This window comes from Lepus europaeus, chromosome 6 (genome assembly GCF_033115175.1).
Source record: "Lepus europaeus isolate LE1 chromosome 6, mLepTim1.pri, whole genome shotgun sequence".
Classification (NCBI taxonomy): Eukaryota; Metazoa; Chordata; class Mammalia; order Lagomorpha; family Leporidae; genus Lepus; species Lepus europaeus.
In genome coordinates, this window is record NC_084832.1 from 21,402,899 (window position 1) to 21,426,686 (window position 23,788).

The 23,788-nt window shown below is 37.5% G+C and overlaps 1 protein-coding gene across 1 annotated transcript in view; it reads right to left on the reverse strand.

Moving 5' to 3' along the window:
- GPC5 (glypican 5) overlaps positions 1-23,788 on the reverse strand; it is an 860,209-nt gene that overhangs the window by 801,844 nt on the left and 34,577 nt on the right. The window contains exon 2 of the mRNA XM_062195157.1: positions 12,488-12,649. Within this exon, the coding sequence (XP_062051141.1) occupies positions 12,488-12,649 (162 nt within the window). The remainder of the gene's footprint in view (positions 1-12,487; positions 12,650-23,788) is intronic.

Sequence of the window (23,788 nt, forward strand, 5' to 3'; positions counted from 1 at the left end):
CTCTGAAGGCTATGCATTTATTTTAAAAGATTAATTTGAAGTTGGTGATTCTAATTAATAACTCAAAAAAACTATAATCAAGGCTTGGCTTTGCTAAAATATGCCAACATAAACTGAAAATATCCCTGAATGTCATGCAAATGAGTCAATGCCAGAAAACACTGAAAGCCCCCTGTATGTGAAGATATTCTCATTTAGAGAAGGACACTAATAAATTATGGCATTTATTAAGCCAGTCATTAAGTAATTCTTCATGGAGTCTGTCCCACTGTATCATTCTGTTAGTCAAACCTCAAATTTTGGTTTTAATGCTATTTTCAATCACAGTGAGTATTAAACATTACAATTTAATACCATTGAATGAAATTTTAAATTTCATTTGATTATCAGCAGAAAACTCTGTTTTAAAATGTAGCAATAGGAGCAGTGTCGTGATGCAGCAGGTTAAACTGCTGCTTACAACGCCAGCATTCCATATCAGAGCAGTAGTTTGTGTCCTGGCTCCTCCACTTTGAGCCAGCTTCGTGCTAATGTGACTGGGAAGGCAGCAAATGCTGGCCCAAGTATTTGGGCCCCTACCATCCATCTGGGAGACCAGGATGGAGTTCTGGGCTTCTTGTTTTGGCCTGACCCAGAACTGAGTGTATCAGATATTTGGAGAGTGAACAAGTAGATGAAAGTGTTCTCTCTCTCTCTCTCTCTCTCTCTCTCTCTCTCTGAGTCCCTCTCTACTTCCCTCCTACCATCTCTCTCTTTGGTGCTCTTTCAAATAAATCATAAAAATTAAATGTACCAGGGCTGGCACTGTGGTATAGCGGGGTTAAGCCACCACCTGCAGTGCTGGCATCCCATATCGGCACCAGTTCAAGACCCTGCTGCTACACTTTCGATCCAGCTCTCTGCTATGGTCTGGGAAAGCAGTGGAAGATGGCCCAAATCCGTGGGACCCTGCACCCACATGGGAGACCTGGAAGAAGCTCCTGGCTCCTGGCCTCAGATGAGCTTAGCTCTGGCCATTGCAGCCAACTAGGGAGTGGACCAGCAGATGGATGACCTCCCTCTCTCTCTCTCTCTCTCTCTCTCTCTGCCTCTCCTTCTATCTCTGTGTAACTGTTTCAAATAAATAAATAAATCTTTAAAAAATTTAAATGTACCATTTATTATTACAATTTTTTTCAATGGCTTTTCTTCATCAATTCAGACAGTGTGTTTGGTCATCACCCTAACCATATGCAGTGTCACTCTGGGCAATCCATCAGGTGCACAAATCCAGCAAATAGAAGAGTTTGGATCACTCGGGCTCTTCTCCTGTCTGGCAACTCAGCACTTCTGAAAATATGATGGCTGACTACACATAATTCTCGATAGGACATCTAGGAAAGGCATTAGGTAATTTCTGTACTGAAATGTTTTACTGCCTATCAAATATTGGGGGGCAGTGGAAGCAATATACTCCATAAAGAGAATTAGAAGAGGAACAGACGAAAAAAAAAAAAAAAAAAGATGAAAGACCATGAAAGAGGGGGAGGAAGAAGGAAGAAGAAGAGGGAGAGCAGTGAAAGGGGGATCCTTGCTGAGTGCTTGCTATGTACCAGTTACAGTGCTAAAACTTACAGGGATTTAATTCTGTCATTTAATTCTCATTAATTGAACCCTAGAAGAAAATGCTACTGCTATCTCAGGATACAAGACAAGAAACTGAGGTCCAGCAAGAAAACCTAAAAATAGGATCCAAACCCAGACTGTCTTAATTCTAGAGCCCCTGTTTTTAAACTCTTAAGCATATTGCCTATCCAATCACAACAAATATTTTTCCCACAGCAATGACCAATGTTTTCTGGTATGGAATATTTTCAATGTACTCCTACTTAAGATAAAACATGTTAAATATATTTCCTAAGTTAACATTCAAGTCAAGTTTATATCCTAAGGGGATAAAATCAAATAAAAAGCACAAGAGAACAATATTCTTAAGGTTCAAATGTTCAATTATCTTTGTTTATACAAAACTTAGCCCACAAACAGAATAACCCTGGAATTTAAAAAGTATAGAGGCATGGTTGCAGGTGTTGTAGTGTAACATGTTTAGGCACCATAAGAGATGCCCACATCTCAGATTGGAGTCTTTGGCTTCAGATCCAGCTTCCTGCTAACGTGCATAGGAGGCAGCAGATAATGGTTCAAGTACTGGGGTCTCTGCCACTCCTGTGGGAGATCCAGATGTAGTTCCTGGCTCCTGATTTCAGCCTAGCCCAGCACTGGCTGCTGAAGGCATTTGGAAGCACTGGGGGGGGGGGGGGGGGGGGGACGACACTCCACCTTTCAAATGAATAAACATTTTTTTAAAGCACAGCCAAACTAATCAACAATTTTCCTTTACTTAATATTATAACTTCCTGGATCTTGAGATGTCATTTCAAGCCCTTTGCCTTCTGCAAAAAAGTTTCCATATCTGCATTCCATTTATTGCTCAATATATTTTGTGGTAAAAGCATAGAGATATACATGGGTAATTCTCTATCATGAACAGCTACATTGAGGAATGGTTATAAAATTTAAGTTCTCTATTTAAGAAAGTATCTTATTTTCAATTATGTCATCATCATTTTACCACTTAAAGATTGTGGATAATAGGGTAGTATTTTCATTTAACCTGCTCTTCTCCCAAGGCTATTTATTGAGACACAACTTAACTATTAAGAACATTTCCACATTTCAGTAAACTGGATTTCATAATTTACCATGAATGATTATGCCATTTAAAAGTTTTTTAATTTGACAGTAATGCTAGCTAATAAACTGAAAATATTTGTAGATAAGTGATGACATGAAAAGATATTCTCTCAATGATAATTATTATTTGGTAAATAGAAGTTAGCTCATTTTTCATTTCTATAAAAATGGCAAACATGTTCTAGATGTTATAATTACCACCAAAACTTCAGCATTGAGTCCTGAGAGCCTTAATTTCATCACAAAACATTACTTGCTAAATGAGTTACTAATGAAAAATTTCATTTTCAATTTTTGTGAAATTATATATTTTGTAGTTAAAGTTTAAAACTAATTTCTCAATAAAAAAATTATGATTCTGATTTTAATTACTACTACTCAACTTATGTAGATCTTTGTCTTTACACAAGCTTCTTATATATAGGGAAATATCATGCTTAATACTAGAATTTTTACTGTTTAGAAATATTAATTCTGAGACATATATTCAAAAAATATTATTTGATGCTACTGGCCAAGAGAAGCAGGGAAGCCCATGTTCATATTTTAAGTGAATAGGCCTGAATGGGAAAAAAATTCATGAACTTTACTTTTTATAGCAGGCAAGTTTTCAATATCATTATCTACGTAATGGCAAAGTTTGTCCATAGTGTGAAAGATCATCTAAAGAATCCATAAATATAGAATTACAAAATGTTTATCATATCATAAAATAATAATTCTCCACTGATGTATATTTATACATAGTATTCAGAACAATGCTTTCTAAAATTCAGTTTACTTTCCTTAGAACATTTAATCTTAAGAAGAAAAATAAATGAAATATATTTAGTATCATAAATTTCTTGATTACTATTATATCAAAAAGAAACACTTTTAGATAAATAAGTCTATGTTTAAATCACTTAATTGTTTATTTATTTTCAAATGTTACTAATACTGAAAATATAACACTTAAATAGAATGGATTCAACGTAACAAATATGAAAAAAATTAAACATGTGGTCTACACTTTATAAAAAACACATGGTATAGGGCCAGCACTGTGGCATAATAGGCTAAGCCTCCGCCTGCAGCACTGGCATCCCTTATGGCTACCAGTTCATGTCCTGGTTGTTCCTCTTCTGATCTTGCTCTCTACTATGGACTGGGAAAACAGTGGAAGATGGTCCTAAGAGTAGCATTAACCATTTCATAGAAGAGAGGAAATAGGGGGTCTCTGGACCCTTGTGGGGACAGTTTGATGGATGTGGCTTAAAGCTGGTCCCAGCCAAGACTTTCCTCATGGGCATTGTCTACCTCAGAAAAACTATTACCAGAACATGCCTGAAACTACAGACTTCTAGTTTAGGTCACCGAAGATTAGAGATGGGACTTGAGCATCCCCTTGACTTGCATCCTCTGGTCTGCTTTAACAAAAACCAGGAGGAAAAGAAAGCTAGGCATCAGAAAAGTAGAGATAGGTGGCAGGCCTATTAATGGCTGATCTCTACAGTGATCTGCCCTCAAGGAGACCCAACAGGCCAGTCCACTGCAGTGGCTTTCAATGTGGTAAGCATGGGCTTCAGCAGAAGTCAGCTATGAAGAGCCCTGGCAGCTCTGCCAGCCAAGAGTTGGATCACTGGAAATGGACCTGCCCTGGAATCGAAGGACACCCAGGTCAGAGCCACAGATCTTATTGGCTCTAAGCTGAAAAGCCCTTCACTCAGCCCAGCTTCCAAGGTGACCACTGCTGCTGAGGAGATGGCCAAATAGGGTCAGTAACACTGCAGGCAGAACTGTATATTTCCTGTTGGAGTTGCCACTTGCCTTTACCTGGCCAGCTCTCCTCCCAGGCCAGCTAGGTAATGGAAGTCAACAGGGTGCCTTCCCAAGGAGGTTCACACCTCCCTTAGGATGTAGGCTGTATGAAGAGATAGATGAGTCTGAGCCTCGTAATTTACAACGCTTTAAAGCCCACCTGATTATTATCAAGCTCCTTCTGTCAGGTTCTATTTGCCTCTCAATCAGAAAACTTATTTGTAGCTTAGCACCTGTGTCCTCTGTATCTAGCCCACTTGGGCCTCATTCCTTTGTAACCACAGCCTCTACTCTACCACCAATGGCTCTACTCTACCAGACTTTTAAAGAAGAGTTCCAATTCTTCTCAAACTATTCAAAACAATTCAAAGGGAGGAAATCCTCCCAACCTCCTTCTATGAGGCCAGCATGACCCTAATCCCAAAACCAAAAAAAGATACAACAAAGAAAGAACTATAGATAAACATCCCTGATGAACATAGATGCAAAATCCATTAACAAACACTAGCTAATTGAATCCAAGAACACATTAGAAAGATTATTCGCCCAGCACCGTGGCTCAATAGGCTAATCCTCCGCCTTGCAGCGCCGGCACACCGGGTTCTAGTCCCGGTTGGGGTGCCAGATTCTGTCCCGGTTGCCTCTCTTCCAGTCCAGCTCTCTGCTGTGGCCAGGAGTGCAGTGGAGGATGGCCCAAGTCCTTGGGCCCTGCATTCGCATGGGAGACCAGGACAAGCACCTGGCTCCTGGCTTCGGATCAGCGCGGTGGCCATTGGAGGGTGAACCAATGGCAAAAGGAAGACCTTTATCTCTCTCTCTCTCTCTCTCTCTCTCTCTCACTGTCCACTTTGCCTGTCATAAAATAAATTTTAAAAAAAATAAAGATTATTCACCAGGACCAAGTGGGATTTATCTCTGGTATGCCAGGTTGGTTCAACATATACAACTCAATAAATGTAATACATCATGTTAACAAGCTGAAGAGCAAAAACCATATGATTATCTCTATAGATGAAGAGAAAGCATTTGATAAAAATAGTGATCTTCCATTATAAAAACCTTAAGCAACTTGGATACAGCAGGAACATTCCTCAACAAAACCAAGGCAATAAATGACAAACCCTCATTCAGTATCATATTGAATGGGAAAAAATAGAATGAGAAATGAAGGAGGAGAGAGGGTGAAAGCATGGGTGAGAGGGAGGTTAGAATGTGAAATATCAGTGTGCTCCTAAATCTGAATACATAAAATACATGAAATGTTTCCCTTAAGTTAAAAAATTATTTCAAAAGAGTCATTCCTATAATCCCATATGGAAAAGTAAGATAAAACTACATTAAAGATAAAATTAGAAAGAATCTGATGAAATGACAACCCATCTTCTAGGCAATAAATCTAAAATTCTCAGTGTAGTAGAAAAGACAACTAAAGATACATCTAACATAAAATCAAGGAAGAATTGTAGAACAGACTATGAGCAAGTTACTTTGTGCTTGCTTGTAACTATCATTTGTCAGAATTAAAACAGCAAAAATTTACTCTTTAACGTTTTTAAATTTGTCAAGTAAAACTGATTTTAATTTCCTCCAATGATAATGTTTCACACAAAGAAAGCTTATTTCCCACTGAAAAGTAATTTAAGCTCTTGTGACTTTTATCTAAAATACAAGAAAATTATCTGTTTTTCATAATTAATAGCTGCCTGGTAACTCAGATTCAAAAGAAACAATTTTTAATATGTCAGAGATAAAGGACAACTGGATAGAGACCAATGGTGTTGATAGCTGGTGAATGAGATAACATAATAAAGCATGCATTGTTTCAAACTAAAGGGGAGAAAACTGCAAACACATTTGGAACACTGTTGGCATAAATACGATAATGTGCCTCTTTCTAGTTTACAAATGAATAAAATAAACAAGTTGGCATATTAGAAATAAGAAGGAACCAAATTTTACTTTTACAGTAAAAGTAGATGATAGCCTCTAAACACTCTGTTCAATCTAAGAACTTGATGGTGCTGGCACTCAGTAGGTACTCAACAGATGCACGAAATGTCCAATAGAGGGATAAAATATAGTTCATTTACTGAGTTCCTACTCTAGGTACCACAGATAGAAACAGATCTCCCCAAAACTCCCAGGCTAAGGCTACCTGTTCTCTAATCTTTCAACTTTTGATCACAAATTCTTAGTGTTAAAAATAATATTATTATAGCCAGCACTGTGGCATAGTGGGTAAAGCCGCTGCCTGCAGTGCCAGCATCCCATATGGGTGCTGGTTCGAGTCCCAGCTGCTCTATTTCTGATCCACCTCTCTGCTATAGTCTGGGAAAGTAGCAGAAGATGGCCCAAGTCCTTGGGCCCCTGCACCTACATGGGAAACCCAGAAGAAGCTCCCAGCTCCTGGCTTCAGATCAGCGCAGCTCCAGCCATTGCTGAAAATTGGGAAGTGAACCAGCGGATCTCTCTCTCTCTCTTTCTCTCTTTCTCTGCCTCTCCTTCTCTCTCTGTGTAACTCTGACTTTCAAATAAATAAATCTTTAAAAAATAATATTATACCTTCACCTTTCCACACCTTGCTCCTCCAAAGAATAATTTTAAATATTATCCAGCTCTGTAAAGCACAGTTGAAGTAAACAAAATAAGATTAATGTATTTGATGCTTAATATTATAACATTTATATTTATCTATTACCCTCCTTTAGAGCAATATATTTAAATAATAGCTAAATCTTTTTTCCTTAACAATATATATGTGTATATGTGTATGCACTTTTCAGTAACTAGGATCTCTCAGGAAAAAGAAGAAAATCCATAAGTTATACTCATATTTTGAATTCATCTGATTTTTAAAATATTTAATTTTGAATATATTCCTATATTTTATTAAAAATTTAATACATTTTTCCATCAAATTCCTAAATCTAACATTTCAACCCAAGAGGACAAATTTGGCAATCTTTCAAGAACTTATTATCAAAGAATGAAAATTTAATTAACCACAGAATGAATCATAAACACAATGTTAAATCATGCCATTTATGACCCAACAAATTTTTTGAATGTCATATATAAAATGGGCCATTTTCCCAGAATACAAACTTAGTATATGCTATCTTTTTTTCACTTTATTAAAACAGCAAAGAGACAAAAAGAAAGACAGAGCTCTTTGACCCACTAGTTCACTCCTCAAATGCCTGCAACAGCCAGAGGCCCAGAATCCAGACTGGGTGGCAGGGATTCAAGCACTTGGGCCATCGTCTACTCCCTCCCAGAATGCATCAGCTGGAAGCTAGATCAGAAGCAGAAGAGCCAGAACTCAAACCAGGCACCCCAATATGGGATTCAGGTGTCCCAAGTGGTAGGTTAATGGCTGCTCCAAATACATGCCCCTTCCCATATATTTTAGAAATATTTGAGCATATTTGAAAATGAGAGAAATAGGAAAAGGCATGTCTATAACCTCTTAGTCTTATCTTCCCTGTAGTTAAATAAATTTCTAGTAATGTCCTCCAAAATAGCCATTTGTTATATTTTTTAATTTTTCTAATGTAAACAAGAAGCAAAGGAAAAACAGACAGGCAGAGTTTTCATGCACTGGTTCAATCCCCAAATGCCCTCAAACAACTAAAACTTGGCTGGATAGGAGCCGGGAATTCAATTTACATCTCCCACATGAGTAGCAGGAAGCTATCTACTTGAGCTGTCACCTTCTGCCTCCCCAGGTCTGAAATGGCAGAAAACTAGAATTCATAGCCAGTGCCTGGTATTGGACCCAGGTACTCTGAAAAATGAGACGCAGACATCTTAACCACTACACCAAATGCTCCCCCTTCGTTTTATTTTTGTAAGTGATGGTGAAATTTTTGTGTAGTTTCAAATTGTGAAACACGTAAACAGACTTTAAAACTGACAAAACTTAAAAGCTATAAAAGAGTTGCTTTTTTTTTAGCTCAAAAGTCTTTTTACTCATGTTATCATTTATCAGTATGAAAGTATCCAATAAAATGATGTGGTTACCTTCATAGGGCAAGGTCCATGGATCACTCAGCCTGAGCTTCCAATTGTTGTCCTGAATAGCAATGGTGAGAGTGGGTATCCTTATCTGGTTCTGGATCTCAGTGGAAATGCTTCCAGCGTACCCCCATTTAATAGGATGTTGGCCTGGGTTTGTCATAAATTGCCTTGGTTGTGTTGAGGAATGTTCCTTCTATACCAATTTGATTAAAGTTTTCATCATGAAAGGGCAATTTTTTGAACAGCTTCAAAAGAATCGTAGTTAGTTCTCTAAATGCCTAGTGCAATTCAGCAGTGAAGCCATCTGGTCCTGGGCTTTCTTTTGTTGGGAGGGTCTTTATGACTGATTCAGTTTCCATCTTGGTTGTTTAGGTTTTGTCTTCATGGCTCAATTTAGGTAGGTTGTATGTGTCCAGGAAGCTGTACCCCCAGGAGGGCAGCAGGGCCTAGCTCAGGAGCCCATACAGATGCCCCACCATCCTCTCTGTATGGGGCTATGGCACAGGCCAGGTCTTCTTCTGAAGCCACACCCACAGCCTCCTGGTGGCAACAACATGATGATGGCAGGATGGGCCACTGCTCACCTCCATCAGTGACAAGCATGGAGTGACAATTACCACAGGTGTGGAGGTGTTGAGACATAAAGAGTAAAAGAAGAGTTGCTTTTTTAATAGTAGATGACATACTCCATCAATTTCCCCATACTCCATCAATTTCTCCCCGTTCTTCATGAGTATACCATACTTGATGAATAAACAGGTAAAAACAATTGAGAAAACATTACCAAAATATTTTTAAAACAGGCAATCTCACACTCACGGTAAAAACAGCCAAAGGGAAACAAACGCTTGCATAATCAGGATGTTCTGCTGTATTCATGAATAATACCAAGCCCCTGAAAATGAAGACGATAATTGTCTCCACTGTGGCAAGGCCAGCTCTCCTCTTCATAAAGAGCATTACTTATTATCAACAGCCACAGATACAAAAACAGCATGCACAAATTCTGCCCTTAGGGCACAGTGAAGTCCCACATCAAAATTGTGGGCCCTTCCAACAGACCTTTTTATACTTGTTTTAAGTAAATCAGACTTTAAAAAAAATCCTCCAAAAAAAAGTTGGAAGAGTTGTTCCAGAGACTGATTCTAGTCTACTTGTTATATCCCCAGGTTATAGGCTCCAGAGATGAATGTTAAATTGCAGACAAGATAACCTTAGTCTCTTCTAGCACCACTTGTTAGCATGGCTTCCTCTCTCCCCTGTGCATTTCCAATCTCACTATCTTGACCTAGCAGTTGGTTGAGTTCATTAAAATCACAGAGCCAGTTGATGTCTCCATAGGCCATATTTAAGAGGTTGCTCCAACATGTTTCCATGAGATCCCAGAAGGTGGATGAGAGATGGGTGCATACCACATCTCAGAACAACATCTTTTATAAGCCACAATATCACTTAAAAAAAAACAGGTTAATATTTCTGATGTAAGAAATATTTTTAAAAATCAAGAAATAAAAACACAGCAAATCTACTTACAGCATTTGCAAAGTGAATTGATTACTCTATCAAGGCTTTCTTTTGTAGACTAAGTTTCCCAATAAAATGTATTGGCCTCTTTCTTGTAAAAATAAAGACTTTGAATTGCTTCAGATATTTTGATTGCACAGAAACCAGACAAAGGACACTCCACTTATTGTTGAAATAGGCTCTTCAGTTATGATACGGCAAATATGATCTCTCAAACTGTTTTAAACAGATGTATTTAAACTTATTTTTATGGAAATAAGCCTAAAACTGTTTATTATGTTCAGTAAGTTAAAAATTAGTATTCTCATAAGCGAATTCACCCCAGTAAAGTTGAACTGTAGGCAAATTTGATTTTTTTAAAGATTTATTTATCTGAAACACAAAGTTAGAGAGAAAGGGAAAAATAGACAGAAATCTTCCATACTCTGGTTCCCTCCCCAAATAGGTGCACTCCCCAGATCACTGCAACTGCCGGAACTGCACTGATCTGAAGTTAGGAGCCAGGAGCTTCTTCTAGGTCTCCCACACAGGTGCAAGGGGCCCAAGGAATTGGACCATCTTCTACAGCTTTCCCAGGCAAATAACAGGGAGCTGGATCGGAAGTGGAGCAGCCGGGTCTCGAACCGGCGCCCATATAGGATGCCAGCACCGCAGGCGCGTGGCCCCATCCACTACGCCACAGCACCAGTCCCCAATATCCTTGAAGGCAGAAGAAACTATTAACATTGAGTACCTTTGTTGTTAGTAACCACTGCCACTTTCTCTCACCTATACTACTGCTATCCAAAAAAGTAGGTTAGGTATGTCACAATGTTCTCAGTTATCTATTCCTACTTGGAGACACTGAGTTTCTACACTGAAAGATAAGAAATCATAAGGAATATTCCTGTTCAAAAATCTTTATTATTTGAAAGGTAGAGAGTGAGGTTGGGGTGGGGATGGAGTGTGGGACAGACAAATAGAGAAATGGAGACAGCTCCTGAAGCCAGGAGCCAGGATCTCAGGTTCTCTCAGACATGCAGCAGGAACACAACTACTTCAGCCATCACCTGCTGTTTACCAGAGTGCATATTAGCAAGAAGTAGAATCAGGAGCAGAGCTGGGACTGGAACCAAGCACTCCAAAACGGAATACAAGTGTCCCAAAGAGCATCTTAACCTCCATGCCAAGCAGTCTTTCCTAAAAACCTTTACTGACTCTCAAACTCAAGTTGATTTTTAAGTCTTCTTCAATGTAAGCTCAGTTCATCTTTTCATTATGATCAACAACCACAAACCCCTGTTCCACTCAGACTGGTCTATTTGATATCCGCTTTCCTCTAAAATATATGTCAATATTGTATACCCTACCCATTTATTAAGAAATAATCATCACATCTTGGGGGACTAAAGCCTTCTGATTCAATAAGTCCAAATCACAAGTCTTTCTCTAAAATGCATATTCCTCCCACAATTCCACAAGAATAAATCTCATAACAGAAATAAAGTTGTCTTGAAGGCATTTAAAAATAAATCACTAAATTGATAACATTAAAATTTGGCATCTCACAGTTTCTACAACAAAGCTTCAATTCATCATGAAGTACATTTTAACTCAATTTATATTTTATTTTGATTTATTGTACTTATTTAATAAGTATAGTGTTAAAATTTAATCAGCATGTTGTTTAGTGATGTATGTAAACAAACCAAATTATTCAAATAGATTGACATTACTATACTTATTAAAAAGGAAATCTCACATAAATTATACTCTTCATTGCACAGACAATAAATTTATTGAAAAGCAGTATAATCTAGTTTTGTTCTAATCATATAAGCTAATGCTTTATTAAACAAAAAATAAAGAAGACTATTTTATTGTAACAATAAGAAATTTTCTAGAAGAAATGACTAAAAAAAGATCATCGTTTTTCAGTATGCCTTATAATCTTATAATAGACTTGCTTGTACTTTGATATACTGAACTGGTGTTCTCAAAAAAAAAAATAAAAACCACATGAGGCTATAGAGAAAGGATTTAGACAAATGTATCTCCAAAATATGTTTTTAAGAATAAATCTATAATTATCCAGTTAATGCAATAAGATACTATGCTACAGAATTTTTTCACAAAATCTAATAATTATATCTATTTATAACAATGTAAAACCATGGGTCAGAATGTTGTGAAACCTGGAAGAAACCTTTAGAAGCATATATTTCCAAGGACAGTTTCTCTAATCTATTTCCCCAGTCCAGCTCAATGTATATTCCAGAATGACCCCAGAAACAAGTTCAATAGGTTAAAAAAAAAAAAAAAGCTAAAACAAATACAAGGAAAGAAACCCAACCAAGCTTATCAAAGTCAACACCACAGGCAATTTTACAATATGGCTAGTCCTCAGTTTCAGAACTGCAAATACATTTACCTTGAAAAGCAGCTGCATTCCGAGATATTAGCAACTTCAGTGTAGAGCTGGATGTTTGAAGCACCTGCTGTATATCTTGGCGAGCTGCAATTTGGTATCTCTCCTCCATCTTCCTGGTGCAACATGTTGATTTCCTGGATATGCAAACCTGAAGATCGGGTCCTAGAACACATGAAATAGTTTCCAGAATGATTACCTGTCCATTTAACAAACATTACATGTTACACATCAGGCATTAAAATTAGCACTGCACACCAAGGCTGATGTCCCATGTGGAGAGTTAATTTACTAGATTATTGAAATAAGATTAATTTATCAACACAATCAGGAACAAAATACTCTAAATCATTAACTCCTGGCTCAAATATTTTGTTTCCTTTTTAGTCCAACATTAAGTAAGGGTTAAAATACTGGTTAAGACACTCATGCCCCATATTACAGTGCCTGTTTTCAAGTCCTGACTTCTCTCCAGATTCCAGCTTCCTGTTAATGTGAACCTTGGGAAGCAGCAGGTGATGGCTCAAGTGGTTGGGTACCTCTTCTCAATGTGGGAGAGCTGGATTGAATTTCTGGCTCCTGACTTGGGCAATATCATTGCAAGCAATTGAGGAGTAAATCAGTGGATGGGAGCTCTCTCACATGTACATGTGTATTCTTTCTCCCTCATTCTCTATGTGTGTGTGTCTCTGCCTCTAAAATAGATAAAGATATGAAGCATATCCACTTAATATAAAAATATATATAACTATTATATAACAGTAAGTCATGAGGAAGGTGGGTTTTTTTTTTTTTGCTTATTTTACCATTTCAGCCAAAATTATTTGAACCTAATATGTTACAGAGAATTACATGAACAACTTTTTTCCTGAGGAAATAATTGAAATTTTACATCAAATAAACGTCAAAGTATTGTACCTTATTTTTCAGTTTCCATAATATTTGTGCTACTTTTAAGATAAGCTATTACTGCAAGAATGATATGATGCGGGAATCCAGGCCTCCACTGGACCAAACCAAGTACCCAAACTCCTACTTAGTAAACAGCTATTAAGAGAAAAATCCCTGTTGTGAAAGCATTTTTATCTGTATAGTCATATTTATAAAAATCCTGTATTATGCACATAAAATGTAAATTATTATGCATATAAGGGAGTTATATTTTTAAAAAACTGCTAGTATGATTTTTGATTAACAATACTCATCCTAGGTAGCAAGCCAGTACATGCAGCTTTATACATAATCAAAGAGGAAACGATGTGGAGCATGCCATGGTCAGTGCCTAAAGAGGAAATCTTGATTAAAACATCATGGTGTGAGCCCAAAGGCATCCCAAAGCTACCTAGATTTTATGCAGTGCCCATGAAAATTATATTTACGTGTTCTAGTACAGTTGTTCCATGATTTTATAATATAAAGAAAAACTGTGGCCCTTAATCTCTAGGGAGCCTCATGGCTCCTACATTAGTTCTTCATTTAAACAATCTTAGATCAACATAAGTAAAATGTGCACATGCATGCACACACAGAAAAACACACATACAAATGCATACTTATAACAATCGCCTTTCAAATTCTTCCTACTCTTTTACACAGAGCTGGCCTCAAGTCTCACCATTTCCAAAAGTTGGTCCTGAATAATACCAAAGTATCTGAACCACTCTGAACTTCCTGCCAACAAGGGACACCAACATTTATAATGTTTTTGCTTTAGTTTTTTTTAATACTAGAAAACAAATGACAGCATCTGAGCATTTTACAAAGGCTAATAACCATAAAATATTTATGTGTCACTGTGGGTAACATGTTGGCAATGGTTTTTCATTTATCTTTCCTACAGTTGCACATAAGTAAATTCTACTTCAAGCAAAGAAGTAAAATAGAGCTATCTTCTCAGCTTTATTCCAAAAGACAAAAACTGAGGAATAGGCATTCTGAGAATAGCAATAACAAAGATTGGGGAAAAGAACTAATGAATAAGTATGAAGTCTATATGCATACATAACATGGAAATACCTACTAGGGAATCTGAAAACTGATGATAATAATAATAGATTGATGAAAGACCTCTCCAGAATTCAAATATTTAACACCATTTTGCTAGACTACATTCCTAAGCATGACCTGCAAAGACACCCACGTTGTAGCGCCTTTCTTCCTCCATCCTACTGGCTCATCTCTAGTGACAGTGGCTATTTTACTCTTCCCCTTCAACTCTGGCCTTATTTCAGTTCCTCAGATTCCTTTTTTTTAAAATTTAGAGTAGTATGTTTATTATTCACAAACATATACAATAAAAAATAAGCATAAGCCACTTCCCATGATGCCGACATCCCATATGGGCACCAGTTCATGTCTTGGCTGTTCTGCTTCTGATCCAACTGCCTGCTGATGACCTGGGAAACCAGCGAAAGATAGTTCAAGTGCTTGTGCCCCTGTACCTATGTGGGAGACCTAGAAGAAGCTGCTGTCTCCTGGCTTTGGCCTGGCCCAGCCCTGGCCCATGTGGCTATCTGGGGAGTAAAGCAGTACATGGATGATCTCTCTCTCTCTCTCCTTCTCTATCTATGTAACTCTTTCAAAATAAATAAAAAACTTTAACAAAAAATAAGCATAATAATGAAAATGCATAATTACCTGGTAATTGGGTTTAATGTCCTTTCCCACCCAGAAGAAGACAAAATTCAAGCAAGAAAAATTAAAAATTATTCTCTTCATTAGAAAGTAACTAGAAAGAATGAATATCTTTTAATGTCCTAGGAAGCAGTTAACATTTTATCCATTAAGTCAACAACTTAGTGGTGCAATATTTCCATGAATGACTGGAAAAAAGGATAGCTACCTATATATTTTGATTCATTTGTAGAGAAGAGTCTATTTCCACACACACACGCAGACCAAAATCTGGAAATGAAAAGTTGATCTTTGTTTTCTAACTTAGCATCTGTTTCTGATTTATCTTCAGTTTATCACAAGTTTGCTTCATCAAGCTTCCTTTTGCTACAGAGCCATCCTCAATGCTCTTCCCTCTGAATAGGATACTCTTGTCCTACATGTGCTTACTCACACATGCAGCAAACATACTTTCACCTCTTTCATCTTCATCTACTTTTCTTTCACTCTTCACTCAAGGGAAAATACCCTTAACCTCTCAGGTAGTTCAAGTCTGATTACATGCACTTGGAAGAACACATACCTCTCTACTATACTTATTATGGGTACAATTTTATAATCTTCTGTGGTTATTAATTAATTAAGCGGTTCCCCCACCTAGATTTAATGCTCCCAGTGGAGGAATTTTTGTCCCTTACACCCCAAATGTCAAGCATATCACCTAATACTTTATAAACACTCAATTTTCATTAGTTAACAAATAGTAATGATTCCACCATGCACATGCTCATTTATTCCTCATATCAACCCTATGATATCTATGATATGGGTATTATTACATCAACCCTATGATACGGGTGTTATTAGATTAACCCTAAGATACGAGTGTTTTTACATCAACCCTATGATATGGGTGTTATTACCGCCACATTTTACATGAGGAAATGGAGGCATAAAGAGGCTTGAAAACTGCCCAGTGTCACAAACTTACATTATACAAAATAGTTGAGCTGGTGTTTGGAAACAGGCAAATTAATTTTCAAGTTATTTGCTTGGCCATCATACTACTGAGAGGAAAGCAATAGTCTTAAATCTATAAGTGGTTTCTTTAAAGACATACAGCATTTTCTTTCCTGTTTTGAAAGAAGTCATCTGTTCCTCCCAAAGCCAAAATTATGAGTGAGAGTTTCAGACTTTGGATTATTTCAGATTTCTGGTTTTCAGATTAGGGATATTCATTTGCACTCTGACATTTTTATACTTTATGAAGAACTGAAGAATTGACCTAGTAAATACAGTGTGAATCAACTAGATTAATGGAGTATTGCAGTTTTAACATAGTCTTACATATGCTGAAATCATGCTATGAAACCATTTTCTAGGGAGTGCAATTCTGAGTGAAAGTGTGTAAAAATCTGCCAATTGCAACCTACAAGGGAATTTATTAAAGAAACTGAAGTTGTTTTTATTTATTAAGGTCAGCACATAAACCCTAGTCCCATATCAAGAGACCAAGTTATATCTTAACCACATTCATAGCCACATTGCTCAGCATAGCATATGACAGCATATGTTCAAAAATGTCTTGTTTCTTGAATAAACATTAAAGTCCAGGAAATACAAAGTAATAACGAAGTCATATTGGAAGTCAGCACTGTGGCATAGCGGGTAAAGCCACCACCTGCACTGCCACAAACCCAGCTGCTTCAATTCTGATCCAGTTCTCTGCTATGGCCTGGAAAAGCAGTAGAAGATGGCCCAAGTGCTTAGGCCCCTGCACCTGTGTGGGAGTCCTGGAAGCTCCTGGCCAGAGGTGGGCCAATCCAAAGCAAACCTCTGGCCATTGAGGCCATTTAGGGAGTGAACCAGCAGATGGAAGAGCTCTCTCTTTCTCTGTCTCTGCCTCTCCGTAACTCTGCCTTTCAAATAAATAAATCTTTTAAAAGAAAGAAAGAAAGAAAGAAAGAAAGAAAGAAAGAAAGAAAGAAAGAAAGTAAGTAAGTAAGTCATCTGTTTGGTAATTTGCAAGAAAATAAGCTTTAGGTTAAAAACTATCCAGAGATTTTCAATCAGAATAAAATAGGATAAAATATAAAGTTATAAAGTTGTCACGACAAATTTCAAACAGTGGTAAATACACTTAGAAAAGCATCTACTACCATCCTAAACATAATGTAAAAGGGAAATCATCATGTCTCAGTAACGGTGAGTAATTTAGACAATTTTATTCAAATACATTCTTCAAGTTGATGAGGGTCTGTATTGATTAAATCAGGTTTCAACTAGTCTCTCAGAAGTTTGTAATGACAACATAACACTAAATTCCCAAACAAATCAGAACAATATTTCAAAGATCGACATCTCTAACTGGCACATTTTCATCAGTATCACCAACAAGGTACACTTAAGTAACCCTGTTAGGGTCACGGTAGAAGGGAAAAAGAGTTTAAAAAAAAAAAAAAAAACTCCCTTGCCTACTATATCAATGTAAAAAACAAACAACAGTGAACAAAGTCCTCAGGGAAAGGACCATATCTTACATTTGCTCACAGTGTAAGCACAAAGGACATATTAAGATGCTTTTGATAAAAAGCCCAGACTACAGTTCTACTATTGTAAATAAAACAGACATCATAAGAAAGTAAAGCTAAAGTGAATCCAAACAGACACTACATGGTAATGAAAGGTATTTTTAAAAGATTTCAAAGCCTGGCTTCAAGTAACATGGCATAAGCCCAGAATGCTATGAAACAGCAGCAGTCATGTCTCTGAAAAGATAATTAAACTTTATAAGAAATAAAGTCCTAAAAACAAAACAAAAATAAAACAGTAGGTTCCCAACTGATGGTGCTTTCTACCAGAATTGTGGGGGCTTTTCTTGATTTCTCACCAAAAAGCAGCAGTATTGGTTAACAAGTCTTTCTTTCTGTTCCCCAGCAGAAGAAGCAGTGACAGATACCAACCTGCTTGAGTATTTTTTAATAGGTTAAAATAGGAACACTGGCAAGCATCCTGGAAAGACAGTGGCTGTGGCAGCATAGCTTTCACTGTCTCCAAACTCACATATAAAATCAGACAGCACTAGAAAACAAACTTCCCTACCACCAAAATTAGATGACAAGACATCCCCACACACTTCAAACTATCAGCCAAAAGATCTTCACAGTAACAGAAACTGGGCAGGAGTGAAAAGAAAGCAATGGGGGCGGGCCCTGTGGCGCAGGTTAATCCTCCACCTATAATGCCGGCATCCCATATGGGTGCTGGTTCAAGTCCTGGCTGCTCCTCTTCCAATCCAGCTCTCTGCAGTAGAAGATGGTTCAAGGGCGTGTGCCCCTGCATCCACATGGGACACCAGGAAGAAGCACCTGGCTCCTGGCTTCAGATTGGTGCAACTCCGGCCACTGCAGCCATTTGGGGAGTGAACCAACAGAAGGAAGACCTTTCTCTCTGTCTCTCCCTCTCACTGTCTGTAACTCTACCTCCCAAATAAATAAATAAAATCTTTAGAAAAAAAAAAAAAGCTATGGAGTCAAGTTCAAAGGACTTGAGAACAGTAGGACCACCCAAAAAATGAGCAAAATCCACAGGAAAACACGGCAGACCAATTTAAGGACAGCAGTTGAAACTTGGAGTGTTTTGCCCTCTCTTATGTTAAAAGTGTGCAATGGACCTTGATAGATTGTGTGAACAAGAGCAGTCCTAACCCCTACAAACTCTTAGAGCCATCAGGGCTCCATTCCAGGATAGAACCTTCCACAGGAGAGAAACTTCTGCAAGTGGGATTCAAGCTCAACAGAACAGGGATCTGAGAGACACAGAAAGAGGAAGTCTGGACAAAAGTGGGAAGGGAAGCAATTCCAGAAAAGTCTCAGAAAATAAGCCATTATATTTGTAAATGTGGCACACAAACAACAGAAGAGGAAGCTCTCTGAATTTATAGTTATTTTTAAGCACCTCTTGACCTGAATTGTAAGAAAAAACTAATATCACATAAAATGAACAAAAAAAAAAAAATAGAGTAATACCCCTACAAAGAAAACAAGTCAGAAAGACAGTCCAAAAGAATCAGATCAAAACCTTGACTATACTATTTTAAAACATAGTGACACAAGACATGAAAAAACAAAATATGTCACAATCAGAAAAACTCAGAAAAAGAGATGACAGTACTCAGAAAACAAAGATAAGAGTGAAAAATTCTAACTAAAATTTCAATTAGAAGGGACACAAAATACAGTCACATAAAAATAATGTCTTAAAGAAATACAAGACAAAAAATAAGAATTCTGAAAAATCAGAATGAAAGCATTTGAAAGACAGTGACAGCAAATATTGAAGAAAGGTACAAACTTCTAAAGGAGCAAACAGGATAAATACTAAAAATTACATTTTGTGTATTTCTGAAACTGCTGTGAGTGTAATATGGGATAAAATAAATAATTATAGAGTAGTCAAATGCTATTTTCTAATTCTGTATCCTAGAAAATTGGAATTTTTAATGTCAAAGACAGACTTACGTGAAATAAAAAAAAATTGAATAAAACTCTGAGATCTTGAATTTCGTTTGGAAATAACCACATACAATGATGAAGAATTTTACCTTTGAAAAAGTACAAATTTCCCAGTTTTACTGAAAAGACCTAGAAACAATGATTGACCAAACAGCATGGGATATCTCTCATACTCAGATTATGGTCCTGAAATACCTTTTGTCTCCAGGAGAAATCAATGCTTCTTGAAGAAATGGCTTGTTCTAGATCAGGGACAGGGAACATACAGGCTGACAGATGCTAAAACATTCTTTACTTCTGAAAGTAAATAAGTTATCAAATAATTACTAGGGTCCTATCCAAAGAACTAAGGAGCTGTAATAGTCAGCTCAGACCATCATAAAATGCCTTAGACTGGTAGCTCACACAGCACATATTTATGTTCTCACAGTTCTGCACGCTGGAAGTTGAAGATCAGACTGCCAGAAGGATTGGTCTCTGCTTGGCTTGCAGATAGCCATTTTGCTCTTTGTCCATCACCTACACTCCTAGCATCCCTTCCTCCTTTTATGAAGGCAATAATTAAATTGGATAAAGGTCCTATCCTTAGGTCTTCATTTAACCTTAATTACCTTCTTAGAGGCCTTAAGTCCAAAGGGGTTAGTTTTAACTTAAGAATTTGAAGGCAACACAATTTAGTCCATAACAGAAGACATCTTTCAAAATAGGATAATCTGAGTTTTAATAGTATTTGCAATGTATTACAATCAATCAAATATGCTTAAATCCAAGATATTTTAACTTTTAATATTTTATTTATTTACTATTTGAAAAGGAGGGAAGCAATGAGAGTTTTGGGGGAGAGATCTTCAACATCTACTGTCTATCTCCCCAAATGCCAACAATAGCCAGAGCTGAGCCAGGCCAAAGCCAGGAACCTAAAATTCCATCTGGGCATACCATGTGGGTGGCAGAAACTCAAGTATTTGATCCATCATCTTTGCCTCCCAGGATATGCATGAGCAGATAGATGGACTAGCCAGAACTCAAAACAGGCACTCCAATGTGGGATGCAGGCATTACAAATGGAGACTTAAACTGCTCCCCAAACGTCTACCCAGATTAAATTTTAAAAAAAGTATGTCACCTTCAAGACATACTCTGGAAACTGGCAAATAAAGCGGCAAATGTACATCCTGTCTTTCAGATATGAAGTATACCAACAAACAACTAAATAGTAGCTGAGGGAAGCTTTTCTTTACAATAAATGGAAGAAAAATAATAAAATTACAATATCTCCATTTTAATCCCTAATGAGTAAGTAGATACAGGCATTAAACATCAATAGCTTCTATAATCAGAGGCCAAAAAAAAAAAAAAATGGGACAATGAAACACTAAGTGCCTCCCACTGTCCTGCCAAACACCAACTAAAGTCTTGGCAAAGGGATCAAACCTGAATCTAATCCAGTCTCTGGATCCAGCTGGCAATATGGAAGAAACATAAAGTACTAAGAAGCATTTTGTACTGTATCATAAGTATACAATCAGTAATAGGTAGATTCTGGAAAATTCTGAAAGCCCAATATCCCAGCTTCTCAACTGAAATGCAAGGAAAAAAAAGAAGTATACAGAGAAGAAGCACATCAAAATAGTCATGAAAGAGGAAAAGTGTTACCGAGATCTCTGTACATTATGCATCTACTTAACAATACTGTAATACACACTTAAAATTATTAAGAAGTTAGATATCATGTTGTGTGCTTTATCAAAACAAGAAAAAGAGAGCAATATATAGAAAAGTTAACAAACATTCATTTAAATTGAACAAGACACTGGAGTGACAAAATCATTTTTACAAACAAATAAATAATTATAATAGTCATTATAGTCATTTTTAAGGGTAGAAGAGAATTTTGTGATTGGGACAGGGCTCATGAAAGAAGTTTTGAGGTGCTGACAATGTTCACCCTTCTGAACAAGGTTTCTGTTCAGGGGTATTCAAATTCATTAACCTATATGTCTATCTGTGTGGTTTCCTACATAAGAGCTTTATAAAAAATATTTTAAATAGCAATGCTGGTTGATAATATCTTTCTTTTTATCTCAAACATTAACCTCTCTCCTCATTTACCCTTAGGATTTGTATAATTGTAGCTCACCTAAGCTTTATTTATGGCAATCATAGGAAATGGTCCTTGCTGCCAACACACTGAGATCAAGATACATTTTAGGGTTACTAGCATGCACGTTACATGTTATGAAATATCAAACTCTCACCAGATGAAATCCAAGGCCGGTGCCGCAGCTCACTAAGCTAATCCTCCGCCTTGCGGCGCCGGCACACCGGGTTCTAGTCCCGGTCGGGGCACCGATCCTGTCCCGGTTGCCCCTCTTCCAGGCCAGCTCTCTGCTGTGGCCAGGGAGTGCAGTGGAGGATGGCCCAAGTGCTTGGGCCCTGCACCCCATGGGAGACCAGGAGAAGCACCTGGCTCCTGCCATCAGATCAGCGCAGTGCGCAGGCCGCAGCGCCTACCGCGGCGGCCATTGGAGTGTGAACCAACGGCAAAAAGGAAGACCTTTCTCTCTGTCTCTCTCTCACTGTCCACTCTGTCAAAAATTTTTAAAAAAAATAAAATAAATAAATAAAAAAAAAGATCCTCACATCCATCACATGGAATAGAACCTAAGAAAATGAGATTGGTAAACGTCTTCCTCCTCTTTCAGAGAGTGATTTCTTGTCATAAGTCCTGAAAGTTACAGGAGTTTGTGAAACATTATAATGGCAAAAGAGTTTTGACGGAGACCAGGTAGAATAAGAAAAAATACTTAAGACCATGAATTTAGAAGGAAGCAACGACAGAGGCACTGAATCTTCTGAGAGCTAGCCAACATCTGTTTATCTCCCTGGAATTTCCTTGGAAGGTTTGCATCCTCCTCTCTCTCACGCATGACACTGACGTCCATATAAGAATGAGTCCTGACTGGCCAAAACATAATGTCCTATTCTGTCTTTACAATGATTCAGAAAAACACAGCTAGTCAAAAAAAATTAACACAAAGAGATATTTTCTAAGGCCCCCATGAGAGCAAAACTCTCTTGCTGGAACTGAATTTAATGGTACACGAATGCAAGGCTCACAAATGCCACAGACATTTTCCAGCTTCGAGTGAAATCTGGTTCTTCTATCATTTGCAACATAAAGAAATACAACCAATACAACAGTAAAAATATTTCTTACTGTAGTAACAGGCCAAATCATTCTAGTTCCTTTTATGATTTATTCCAGAGTTTCAAAGGGCGTTTATACTACATGGAGGGTCTGATAACACTTTTAATGGCTGTTCAAGTTTACTACCAGCTCTCTGTCCAAGAAACAAGAAGGACTTCCCATGCAGTATTGCCATGCTATCTTATAGATAAAAATAATGAACTGTGGATAAAACATAATAATCAATGACCTGAAAGCCCTAGAAAGTAAACAAAAGAGGAAAGATTTGAAGAAAAGAAGGGATGAGCATGGAGTTAGCTTCTCATCTCTTTGGTTTTTAGTCTGAAGACATTCCATGCATGAAGTGACCAAAATTCCAATAGAAAATTCATAGTCCTTCTGAACTAAGGAACTAGAAGGCAGATTAGGGTAATCATAGCTATTGGAAAGTAGGGGGGGGGGGTTGGGGATAGAGAGTAGAAATCCCAATTTGTGTATGCAAACTCTGATAAATTTCTGGCTGACCCCTGAACCACACCTCACATGACTAGAGCCAATGGAAAGTAGCCTAGCTACTCACAAGCCAAGGATGAAAAAACTTCACAAAAATTGTAGTTGTTACCCGAAAGACACAGTGAAAAATCTGAATCTCAACTAGCTAAATCTGTTCTGAAACAAACATATTAACACTTTCTGGAGGAATACAATAAAATCTAGATTCACAATAAGACGACATTCACCTTGTCTAGGAAATAAATTTTTGACATATGAAGAATCAATATAGGGGACAGCACTGTAGCATAGCAGGTACTGGTGCAGGTATCTCATATGGGAGCCAGTTGGAGTCCAAGCTGCTCCACTTCCAATACAGCTCCCTGCTAATGCACCTAGGAAAGCAGCAGCAGATGACCCAAATACTTGGTACCCTGAACCCATGTGGGAGACCTGGATGAAGCTCCTGGCTCCTGGCTACAGATTGGCCCAGCT